General features: G+C 40.0%; 1 protein-coding gene across 1 annotated transcript in view; it reads left to right on the forward strand.

Annotated features, from left to right (window-relative positions):
• Positions 1-12,562, forward strand: part of LOC109103193 (Cbl proto-oncogene, E3 ubiquitin protein ligase) — a 34,060-nt gene that overhangs the window by 8,720 nt on the left and 12,778 nt on the right. The window contains exons 3-4 of the mRNA XM_042771153.1: positions 11,172-11,318; positions 11,427-11,583. Coding sequence (XP_042627087.1) covers positions 11,172-11,318; positions 11,427-11,583 — 304 coding nt within the window. The remainder of the gene's footprint in view (positions 1-11,171; positions 11,319-11,426; positions 11,584-12,562) is intronic.

Raw genomic sequence — 12,562 nt, forward strand, 5'->3', positions numbered from 1 at the left:
GCTTCTCTTACGTGCTTGTTTACATCAGAGCGCATGCTTCTTTCAAGCAGCATACAGCGGTGTTGTGCATTTCGAGCAGTTGATGGAAAAAAATATTCTTAAAATGCATGCCAAATTCTGAAAAATTTGTAATATATAATTATTCAGGGTTTTTAGAAGTGCCCACGATAACAATATCGTGCCTATTCATTACCGCGATATATCGCATTACCGAATGCCGGCACAAGTCTAATAGTCACAGTTAAAACCATACATATAGTTACCTTTGTAAAAATGTAACTATATGGTTTCTAGGTATTTGTATGAAAAACAATATATTTATACTGAATGCATTTAGTATAAATGCACAAATGCTATAACTTAATCAAAAAAATAAGACAATTAATAAAAATTCCATTACTCCTTTAATATATTTAAAGGTGGGGTAAGCGATTTCTGGTAGGCAGTGCTGACATTTGAAATCACCAAAACAAACACGCCCCTACCTCAAAAGGGTCTCGCCCCTATTTTGATAGCTCCGCCCCATGCATACATACACAACCCAGCCAACGATTAGTTCTGTGAAACAAAGCAAAACCAATGTTACACCGTGTCTACACCAGATGCGAGTGGCGCGGCACGACAAAATACTGTAGAACTCATTCTAATCAGTGTTGCTGTCTACACCATAGATATATACATATCTATGGTCTACACTGGATGTGGCGCGGCATGACATGACAAACCCCCGACAGAAAACTGCTGCTGCGTTCTATTTATTACGTATTGACACAAATTTCAAATGATTTTCAACGGTTGCTTTGTTGCGTCCGGTGTACCAGAAAGACCTTAGCTGTTGGGGCCAGGCACTGTGTGAAGCCTGTGTCATACTTTATGCATGAGCAATCTGGATGCGTACACGGACAGCGGGAACATGGAATTCTTCCATTTATACTTCCGAAAGCGTATGCTGATGATCTGCTCTGCAACAAACATGTGAACAAACAATTGCCCAGAATTATTGCACATCTGGCTGTCTTTAAATTCTTAAATTGATGGATTGCACTGGTTCGAGTAGCAATGGGCTTCTTCACAAAAAAATCACATGCACAATCACACCCTCTAAGACCACCCACTCACCGCACTTGTCCGCGCGGTCATAAAAAATGGGAGGCACGCGGTTGTCCGCTCAGAGCCTCCATGCACACTTTCTGATGATGATTTTTACGTCACGCGCACCATAGCAGACAATAGCGGACGCGGAAAGTATAACAGAGGCTTTACTCATCTATCGAGAAAAAAAAAAAGCAACCTAGCAGGCCTTCCACTACTTGAGTTTTCTCCAGTGCTGGAAAGTTAATCCGATATTTACACGGGTTCTACTTCTTGCCTTATTGCCTTAAGCCTTCTTTTGTTCTGCAGACGTTTTCCTCTTGTTTTTTATCTTTCTGTCGCTTGGCTCGGCTAACGTCCGTCCTGTGCACTGAACGCTCTCTCCTCCACATCATGAGTAGACACACCCCTTACTGCTGATTGGCTACAAGTTTTTTGCTACTTGGCCCAAATCAGTTTTCTAAATCATTTCAGAAAAATCACTTACCCCACCTTTAATACATGTCTACGTTAATAATATAATAAAATTTGATCCCACATTTCTGCCGCAATACCATTGTGCTGTTAAAGTTACTACAGAAAATCCATGGTAAATGCTTTTGGCGCATTAACATTATATTGATTATTTAGTGAATTATGGTTATCGTTTTATCAAGGAAAATAATGTTGTGATTATCGTTTTTATCACCCAGCCCTATTTATAAGTGGACTTCATTTAGAGATAAAGTCCCAGGAATGGCAGCAATCTGACTTTAGTTGATTATAAACATCATAAAAATGTCTCTACTTTATTTCCGTCATTCTTATAATCTCACTTCCCGTAGTACTGTGGCTTCTTGTACCATAGGCCATGTTGTCATTCCGTATTGTTCATACTATTTCACTTCTCTGAAACTAGCAAAGAAACACCAAGCTGAACAGTTCGATGTTTGTAACCATAAGAGCATTAAGATGAAAACCTTTTGCATGACGAGGGCCTCTTTTTGAGCTACTTTGGTGGCAAATTCTCAAGAATGTTATCCAAAGCTTTTCCGTGTCGTTAGACGCTGGAGCTTTACTGAGAGGGTGGAGGTGTTCATATTGAGTGAGAAGAATTTAATGATTAACTCTGACACACCAGTCATACTTTGCACCACACAGACACTGCTCTTCCTGTTAACATGCTCACTTCCCCCTTCCTGTTTCTCGTAGGCCCCCTCAACATGCACAGCTGAGGCTAGCCACTTCTAACACTGACAGTCTGTAGCAATACAAGCTTCGCAGAATCACTTTTACCTCAGTAGAACTGAAGACTTTTATAGATCTTCTACATTCAGATATTTGCACTCATCAGAACAGTTTCTCTCGTCCTTTAGTGCTGCCTAAGGTTGGCAAGATACCGAAATTTTGTCTTCAGCCTCTGTACCTTGATATTGATACTAAATTGATACCTTGATGCAAACAGACCATATGTAAACTGATGTATATGTGCAGTAGGTTTGCATATCATAAAACAGAAACGTGAAACGGAATATTTGAAGCATACTTGAAATCTTGTACAGGAAGAGTCATACAATTAACAATTATATGGCATATTTTCCAATTTTGTTACCAAAAAAAAAAATAATAATCTCCAGATATTCCCGAAAGTAAATATGTCATAACTGAGCATGCAAGTAACAGCCTTTAACTTGCTATGTTCAAGCTGATGCATCCAAATAAGAGTAATGACACAAATTATATCATGCATATAATCTAGGACAGTCTCTGTAACACAGTAAATAAGATTGTAATTACTGTCTTTTATTAAAATCCATGATTGATGCATTAAATTGTACATTGTGCATTGATGCGTTATTGTTCTGTTGTCTATAGTGTAGCAATGTATGAGGCACTACTAACACAGAAGTCACTTTTTTAATAAACCAAATAACTTTCTTTTGGTCAGTGCGGCTATTTCATCAGACCAATTGAACATGAGCAATATCTGGGAACTTTTTTGATCTCACATCATTGCTGGTAGGCACTCACAAAACTGAAACTCTGTTTCAGTGTTGAAATCTTCTACCACATATTATCTATATTTATGTTTCATTGCAGGGCTTCCTTATGAAGAAATGCATAGTGCTCTGATATCCATCTCTGTGAAATTGCATGTGTTCTCAATTTAGGTAGCCTGAGGTTAAGTGTGTGCCATGCAGCTGTTGTCAGTTAAGCAAACTAATTTTGGATACACTTTCTGACGGATGTTCTGTCCTGAATAATAGTAGTGGTATTATCTAGTTGTGTTGTCCTACGATTATGCATCCACACTTTCTTCGGGTCACTCAATTTGGATGGTGACTTTTCCGTACTCACGTTTTCCTGTCCAGTTAGTTTGGTTATCTTTTCATCTTATCTGCATGTTATAGGTCTGCATGAAAGGAGCATTTGTAGCAATATGGAAATACACAACAGATGGGTGAAGTCTGATATATGTGCATCTGCTGTGCTTATCACGTTAAGGTGTTTTACAGTTGTGTGGCTTAATTTAAATTTGTCAGCTTGTACGGCATAAAATTTCCTTTTTGTTGTAGTCACAGCTCTGTCATAACATGAGTTGTCATTTGTTGTGGTGAAGACGTGTTGCTCATGTTCTGTATTTAAATTCTTAACATCCTTTTACGTGTTTCTTTCTGTGAAGTGTTCTGAACGTGGAGAGTGTAAATGAGATGAAGCAGAAAAACTGGAATAGTACAGAGGAAATTTCAGACTACATACATGCAGTCGACGGGGGAGGCACCACCCAACCGTGGGGGGGAATTGGAGTTTACTACAGTAACTAGTTTCCATTGATTTCTAGAGGGAATTTAATGAGAATTTACAGATGACCAAACATGCCAAAAAGCAAGTAAAAAATAGTTTTTTGGGTAATTTTTGGGGTTTGTTTTATTTTTGTCTTCTAGCTTTCTCTTTACTTTTTGTTTTATGGTTTGTGTACGTTTCCTCCAGTAAGTAAATCTAAAAGTAGGCTTTACTATTCTTCATTGGATATAATATGATGTTTATATAAAAATTCAGCCGCCATCCCCCCATCACTTATTTAGTTGCTGACATACACTGCAATCATTTTAGAGCTTATTTTTTTCAATAGGCTGGTGAGAAAATAAATAAACTTGTAGCAAATGATGTGTTCACCCATGTTTTGTGGTTTAGCGCTGTTTAGTACCTCCTACTCTTATCAGAGGAAACCCAAGTGCCATCAAACATCACAACGAAAGATGCTATCAAACAAGCAGAAGTTTTTGATAGTAAGTGCCTTTGATCAAATCTTAAGATATCATGCAGGATGTGTAGCTCAAGTCTCACATCTGTGGGGTGTTAATTAAGCTTTTTTGTATTAATCATGCATTGTTTAGTGAGTTATTGGGTTCTCAAGGGATCGCAGGAACCAAGCAAGCCTGAAAGCAATGGAGCTGAGCAGCCAATGATTCGGTGTCATGAACAAAGTGATAATCGCATCAGAACTTCTGTCAAAGGAACAGCTTTGTCTGTTTTACATGAGTTAGCACACGCAGGGAGCGCTTTGGATGGAAACACTGTTAACACATCCGAGGATTGTTAACACAGCTCGAGTTACTACGTCCTGCATCTTGCTCCACACAGAGCAAAGTCAAGCCCAGCTAAGCACGTTTTGAGAGCCGCACACTAGGAGTGGAACACTGTATTTATTTATGGCCTGCTGATCGCACTGGCAGACACTAACTGATAATGCAGCTCTCACACTCTTGCTGTGTTATTCTCTGCCTCTGTCTAGACATAGCAGAAAACAGGCATGCTTTGCCATCTCTTTTTCACCTTCAAAGTCACACTTCTCTTGTTTCCTAGTCAAGGGTTATGTTAAACTGGCATTCAGTCAGTTCTTTAGTTATTGCTCTAAAACACTGCTCTTTTAAAGGGATAGTAAACCTGAAAATTATCATTCTGTCATCATTTACTCACCCTAATGTTAATCCAAACTCGTTGGACCCCAATGACTTTGATCCATCACCATACTGAAATTAGTTGTAAAATTAAAGTCTCTTTAAAATCAAAAATTGAATTAGATTAAAATTATCATAAGCCATAATTATAGTTCAAAAGATTTGGGGCAGTATTTATTTTTATTTTTTTATTTTTTTATTTTGCAAGAATGCAACAAATAAAAAGTGACAGTAAAGACATTTATAGTCTTACAAAAGGTTTCGAATTAAAATAAATGCTGTTCTTTTTAACTTTCTGTTCTTCAAAGAATCCTGTGGGCAGAGCCAGCCGTCGCCATCTTGGCAAACCCACATTTTTTAAACCAAGCTGTAAACATATTTTTTTCTGCTGTAAAGCTGGGCATTTAAAAAAAAATTTTTTTTTTTCTTTTTTCATAGGGAGTCTATAGCCCCTTTCACACTGCGATTCCGGAAAATACACGGGTAATGTGTCCCGGCAATTGTTCCTGGGTCGCTAGATTTTGCCCCTTTCACACTGCCAGTGATTACCCAGAATATGTGCATGCATTCACACACAACCCGTAAAGGTCCCGTGAAGACACGTCATGTCAGTATGTGACGTGTAATGTGTCGAAAACACTAGGCACATTAACTTTCTCTTTAGTTGGCGAACGTTCTCAGCTTCAGCGCGGAAAGTGAGGAACTAACTGATCTCTGCTTCGTTACAGTTTCCACAAAATTGTTTTCGTCGCGAACGTTGATCTGCCTTCAAAACACCCGCTAAAAGAGTCGCGCGATAACGTGCGTCATCACTATGACACACCCTTTACGGCATTAGTTCTGGCTTTTGTTCACACAGTGCTCGAATCCAGGACTGAACCCGGCAATGTTACTAGGTCCCCAACCCTGGATCAATCCCAGAATCAATCCCAGGACGTGTTTGCGTTCACACAGAATGTGATCCGGCAATTTTCCGGGTCGAACGTGCAGTGTGAAAGGGGCTTATGGGTCTCTAGCGGCCAGTCGATGCATTGCAGTTTAAGTCACTTCTGTGTTGGTTTCAAGAGAGAGACCGGAAGGTTGCCGCTTGGTGTACATTTGATTTGATTTTCACCACCTGCATTCAGCAAATAAATTTTGTGTTGGGCGATGGACCTTGTTGGGAAACCAAATACTACATCATCGATCTGGAGCCATCTCCATTTATGTCACCCATCCGCGTTTGTACAAATATCTTCAAGTTCTTGTGATGGTCAGGTTTGGTAAGGCTGTCTCCAAACTGGCCAAATCCAAATGAGACAGCGATAAATGAAAGATGTTAAGAAGAAATGTGGCAATGATTCCTATTTCAAAGAGAACTCATGCGAACGAGGAGTTAATGCGCCCGCTTGCTTGGCGGTGGAACAGTGAACCATATCTACACTGGATACGATACCGCTGCGTCGCAACAGGTTGAGTCTGTCTAGTGTCAACATAGGGCATTTGAACTCTGTGTCAGTACCTCATAAACAGGACGAGGCAGTTTACTGTCGGGGATTTGTCATGTCGTGTCGCATCCAGTGTAGCATCTCTGATTATAATGAGTTCTATAGCCTAGTATTTTGTTATGCTACGCCGCTCGCGTCTGGTAGACAGGGTGTATTTAACTCTCTTATTTAGGTTACCTTCACTTTTAACTGTAGTATTTCTTTGATATTTATTTTAGTGTTCTGTAGGCTGCATATTCACTGACGGAAGTGCTAAAATAAACACACACTTTGTTGATAGATGATTTAGCCTTTCAAAATTATTCACACACACTTTTTTTTATACATAAATTATATATAATTAATATTAATTATATATGTATATCAACACTGCGTCACCGGCGGTAGTTGGTCCATTATCTGCCACCGTCACAGCCCTGTTGCCTTATATTATTTGCATTTATTAAAATAGACCTGCATCCCACAAGAGGACCACTTCTCTGGAAGTCACCTCAGATTACACAATGGTTAGGAATGGACAGTGCCAGAATCACCGCGAACAAAAATTATTTGTGTGAATGTGTTTTATTTAAAGGCGTGTGTGTTTGCTTGGGTGTATGAGTTCTGTCACCACCACTTCCTGACAGAGATCCGGTGTGAAGCCAGTTCCGGACAGTTAAATTTGTCAAGGGGTGGCTGTGTTGACAAGGAAACACAGAATCCATGATCTGTTCGCATGGATCTTATGAACACAGGTTTTACACATAAATAGTGTCCAGTGGCAGAGAAAGGCATTTCCTTAGACACCTACAAGTCTAATATTTGGGGAAATGTTAAAAGTTATAGGGAAGTTGGCTTTTGAAATATGCACTAGTTGAGCAATACTAGTGTAAACTACTGCAAACTAACTCTTGTGTTTTTTGAGCATGTGGATAAATGGAGGCAGGCGTTGAAGGGAGACTGTAGGTGTGACGCTTCTGGACTGTAGGCTCTTTGATAATCAGCAGTGGGCACGAGCAGACCGCTCTAGATTCCTCCAGTTGGCTTGGCTGTTTTATCACAGAAAACAGGAAACAGGAAGGGAGCAGCCAGCTGTAGGTCAAAGGTCAGGCCAAAAGCTGACAAAAGCATAGCATCTAATAGTCTCACGTAGCCAGACCTCCAGACTGATGGCTGAAGGTCTAGAATCCATGGCAGCTTTCATTGGCCAAGGACCGTTCATGAGGCTGTTTGAACGACATGTCAAACAACCAATCATAGTTCGTTTTGTTTCAGCATCATGTTTTGGAGCGTGGAAATGTCGCCACAATAACGCAACAGCAAGGAGAGGCCAGCCAACCGAGAGATTGGGGAGGAGGGGTCAGATGGATTGTTTTAATGCAGGAGGTAATGAAACTGCAATAATGAAGCACTATAGCTGTGTCCGAATTCCCATACTTGACCATTGATAAAGTAGGTTTCCTGGACATAAAAACTGATCACATTAGGGTTGGGACAATGCCATCGTCCATTGTCGTCCATGGCTGATAGACATCACGATGTTGCGCCAGCATCCAGTGTAGACACCATCACGGATTATAATGAGTTCTATTGACTGATCTATATATATATATATATATATATATATATATATATATATATATATATAATGACTCTCTATTATAGATCAGTGGTTCTATAGTATTGTGGTTGTTTTCCCTTATAAGGATTCACGCTTCGGGCACACCTCCCACAAACTCCACCCCCACCCCCGCTCGCCCCCACAGATGTCATCGTCCATCGCAATGTTTCACTGTAGACATCGTCCGATGCCAAATTTGAAGACATCACCCAACCCTAATGCCTTTTATTCAAGTGGTGTTTATACCACATCTTTAACCAATGTTATATAATATATTGCCAATGAAACCAAGGTTGTGAGATACAGATGTACACACTCTGTTCAATGGAACTTAATGTCATTGGGTAATGTTGCTTGATTTTTACAGATAATCATTTAATTTACTTTTTATCCACTGGAATTTTTTTTTGAACATTTGACAAATTTGGACATTGGACATTTGATTGTACTTATTTTTAAGAATATTGTGTAGTAGAAATGCATGCATATTTGTACACAGGATATGTTGGTTTTCACTTTCTTTTCAAAGACACGAGTAGGCATTAGAAATGCTGTTTGTTTGCATTGCGATTGTTTGCCAGCATGAGGGCTTCAGTTATTGTTCTGAAGAGTGATGCCTCTGACTCTGAGTGCAGCTCTCAAACGCCGTCCTCAGAACGACAGCTTTAGTGAGTGATTGAGTGAGCCCTGTCTGCTGCATGAGCCTGGGCTTTCTGTGCATCTGTGCCCTACTTAGATTGAATCTCCTGCCGAAAGCCTCTCTTCTCCCTCATGGTTTGAATCTACATAAATATAAAGAGTTGAGTGTGTCCTTTGTCTCCGTCATGCTTCACTTTTTTCACTTGTGTGCGTCACTCTTTCAAACATGCACATGTTCACAAACATTTTGGTTGAAAGTGCCAATCTGTATTACACCAATGCCTGCAGCCTCACCACACAAATGTCATTGCTAAACTCCTCTTATGTGTCCTCTTGGAGAGAGGAGATATGGCACAGCTTGCTTCCCCAGAAGACACCTTAGGGCCTTTCCCGCCGCGAAAAGTACTGGGATGATTTTGCGCAAACTGTTTCCCAGTACCATTTAAAGGGTTGCATTCGCACCGACAGTGTGTACTAGGACGTGATGTAAGCCGGTCAACAGCTACGTAATTTATGCACAGCGTTCAACAACGTAAACAAAGAAGAACAACGTTAACATAAGGAGGATGGAGGACACTGTGATCGGAGCTGTGTTTTTGTTGTGTCTCGCGGATTTCACAATAAAGACATGGAATGTCGATTTATACGTAAAGCGATTGAAAGAACGGAAGGAGGACTAAGAATCTCCAAAGACAACTGGCAGTGGTAAATTTGCTACAAGTGCCTGCACTTCAGCGTCCGTATATTTATCGCTTTTCGTCATACTTGTGAAATAAGTTAACTCAATGTTTACAGTATGTTACACAGCGTTTTAAATCATGGCTGGTGAGGGCATTTTCGAAAGCGTCTGGCCAACCAATGTCTCCTTACGTCACGGGTAGTACCAGTTGTGCTGGTTAGACCCTGCTCCGGAGTAGGAGCTAATTTGGTTCTCGAAAAAGGCAGTCCGGTACTAAAATCGCACCCAGTTCCTGCGGTGCGAAAATGCCCAAAAGTGGGTAGTTCCACAATTAGTACTGGTACTGTGAAAAGGTTCCCGCAGTGCGAAAGGCCCTATTGGCACCCTTTTGCCACAAACGACAACTGTTCCCAGAGCCATAGATAAAGAAGTATGTAAACGCAGGCTATGAAGACAGTGGGAATTCAAGGTGTTGCAGCACATTAAATTATATATGGCATCTACCCTGTCAATGGCATCTGGAAATTCAGGCATCCTGCTCAGTTGACGTACTTTGATGAAATGCATGCATATTTAAATGTTAAATTAATTTCTTTGTTTTATTATTATTATTTGTTTATTTTGATTGGGGCACATCGTGATCAGAGAAAGCAGATGAAATGCAGCACTCTAGTCACAGAATATACTAATTTTAGTGCTAATCCAAAGAGCCCTTCATGAAGAAGAGCTATTGCTTATGAGAGAGAAGCAGAAACTTTTTTTTTTTTTTTGAGTAAGCTATTTTTCTCTTTTGGTTGCTCTTTTCTGACATTTTTTCTTATAGTCCAAGTAAGGATTCAGTTTTTGGAGGCAGCTGCGGCCTCCAAAAACTCTCAGACTCTCTCTTGTGCATGTCAATTCCCCCGCTTGTACAATCCCCCACTGTGCTGTCGTGTAAATCATGGCTTTCTTTCCACTTCCTCCCCCTGCCGTGCAGCACGACCCTCCCTGCTCTCGTCTGCCTGCCTTGGCCTCATGTGCCCAGAGTCGGTGGAATCAGAAAAATGCAGCAGGCATTCAGTCCTTGCTGATACGTGGCTAGTGCGCTCCCTCACTGTGCCCGCCGGCCACAGAAATACCCAATCTCCATCAGGCCTGACTCCAGAATCTGCTGATGTTTTCACATTTCTGTGCTGATTTTGCAAAAAAAAATTACTTATCAAGAGCAATAATATAAGACACCTGAAATTTCATGTTAAGATTTAACACGTTTGATCAAATAATGTGGCCACTTAATTATTATTACAGGTTTTCAGCAGGACTTAAAATGGTCTTAAGACTTAATATGACCTTCCACAGAAAAAGGTCTTAAGTTGGAGCAGAAGGTCTTGCATTCATAAAGTCATTGCATTAAATGTGGCAATGGCAGATAATTGTACTTTTAGAAATCACAAACTCAATTTATTTAGAACAGTTTCTTTTTTAATTTTTTTTTTTTGTAAAATGAATTGGAAAAAAAGTGGAGATCTGTTGCAAGTTGTATGTTCAAGCTTTGAAGCATTTTTAATACAAGACATTTACATTTAGAGACCATACTGATGTTTTGTGTTCCATTCAATTTCATACATTTTCTTTACTTAGTCTTAAAATATCTTATTAAATTACAGAGACTGTTTCATAGATTTAAAAACCCTTTCTGTGAGAAAAAACAAACTTCTCTTCTCTTCTCTTCTCTTCTCTTTCCTGTATTTCAGACGGAACCTGACGAAATTGTCGCTGATATTCAGTCACATGCTCGCCGAGCTCAAAGCCATCTTTCCCAATGGCCTGTTTCAAGGGGATAACTTCAGAATCACCAAAGCGGATGCCGCAGAGTTTTGGAGAAGGTCGTTCGGGGACAAGTGAGACGCTTAATGTGTTCTTTGTTCTCATAGAAAAGCAAAAGAAGTTAGACTTTTGACAAGCTTAAGGAAATCAGTTTGATTCTGATAGCATAACTTGCATTTCAGGACCATCGTGCCTTGGAAGGTGTTCCGGCAGGCCCTACATGAGTTTCACCCCATCAGCTCGGGCCTGGAGGCCATGGCTCTCAAATCCACCATCGACCTCACCTGCAATGACTACATCTCCGTCTTTGAGTTCGACATCTTCACCAGACTTTTCCAGGTGCGTCATTCAATCACTCCATCACTTCCTCCAAGCACAGACTAGCTCTATTGTGCCTGAGCTCGGTGTAGAGGAAGGTCTAACAATGACTATTGTTGTGTGGCCATGTGCTGTGGGTATGGAGGCGCTGTTTGAGTGTGCGTGTCAGTGCTGATGCTTCAGTTCTCATGGCTGAAAGCCAGCCTGAATGGAGGCCTCTTATCGCCTTTTGTAGCTCAAATAGGCTTGTCTGTACTCCTCCGAGCACACGATTTCCTGAGTGTAGGGGGCAAGAGATAATTTGAAAGTGCCTCAGCTTTAGAAGAGAGCTGTTTGACCTATTTCAATGGCAACTGCTGCTAACCTCTGTGGGATTTTTTTTTTCTCTAATTATATACCCTTTGAGAGCAACAGTGCAGAACAGAGATATTTGAGGTTTTTCTGTTCTACTACTTGATTTGTGTGTACATACACTTTTTATTCTGGAACCACATAATTAGTGGTATCTGTTAGGGAAAGATTATGATTGCTATAGCTCATACTTGGGGTTGGGATTTGAACCAACCCCAAGTATTTAGCTATATGGGTCGACGGATGATAACCAAAATTGACATCAGAACTGAAATCTGAGTCCAAATTGAAAGTATGTAAATTAAATCAAATAGGGAAACATGTATACGCAGCCCTTCTCATCCCCCCATTGGCTGTGCTAAGAACATGAGTGATATTTCAATCATATGCTATTATTTCAAGTTATTATACTTATGGTTTTTGAATGCATAACGTGTTAAAACCTCTATGAATACACTAGTGTTCAAAAGTTTGGGGGCCAGTAAGGTTTTTTTTTATGTTTTTGAAAAATCATCAAGGCTGCATTTATTTGTTCAAAAATACAATAAAAACTGTAATATTGTGAAATATTATTACAATTTAAAATAAGTTTAATATATTTTTAAAATGTAATTTTTTCCTCTGAATTTTCAGCAGTCATTACTCTAGT

The sequence above is a fragment of the Cyprinus carpio genome, chromosome A15 (genome assembly GCF_018340385.1).
Source record: "Cyprinus carpio isolate SPL01 chromosome A15, ASM1834038v1, whole genome shotgun sequence".
Taxonomy (NCBI): domain Eukaryota; kingdom Metazoa; phylum Chordata; class Actinopteri; order Cypriniformes; family Cyprinidae; genus Cyprinus; species Cyprinus carpio.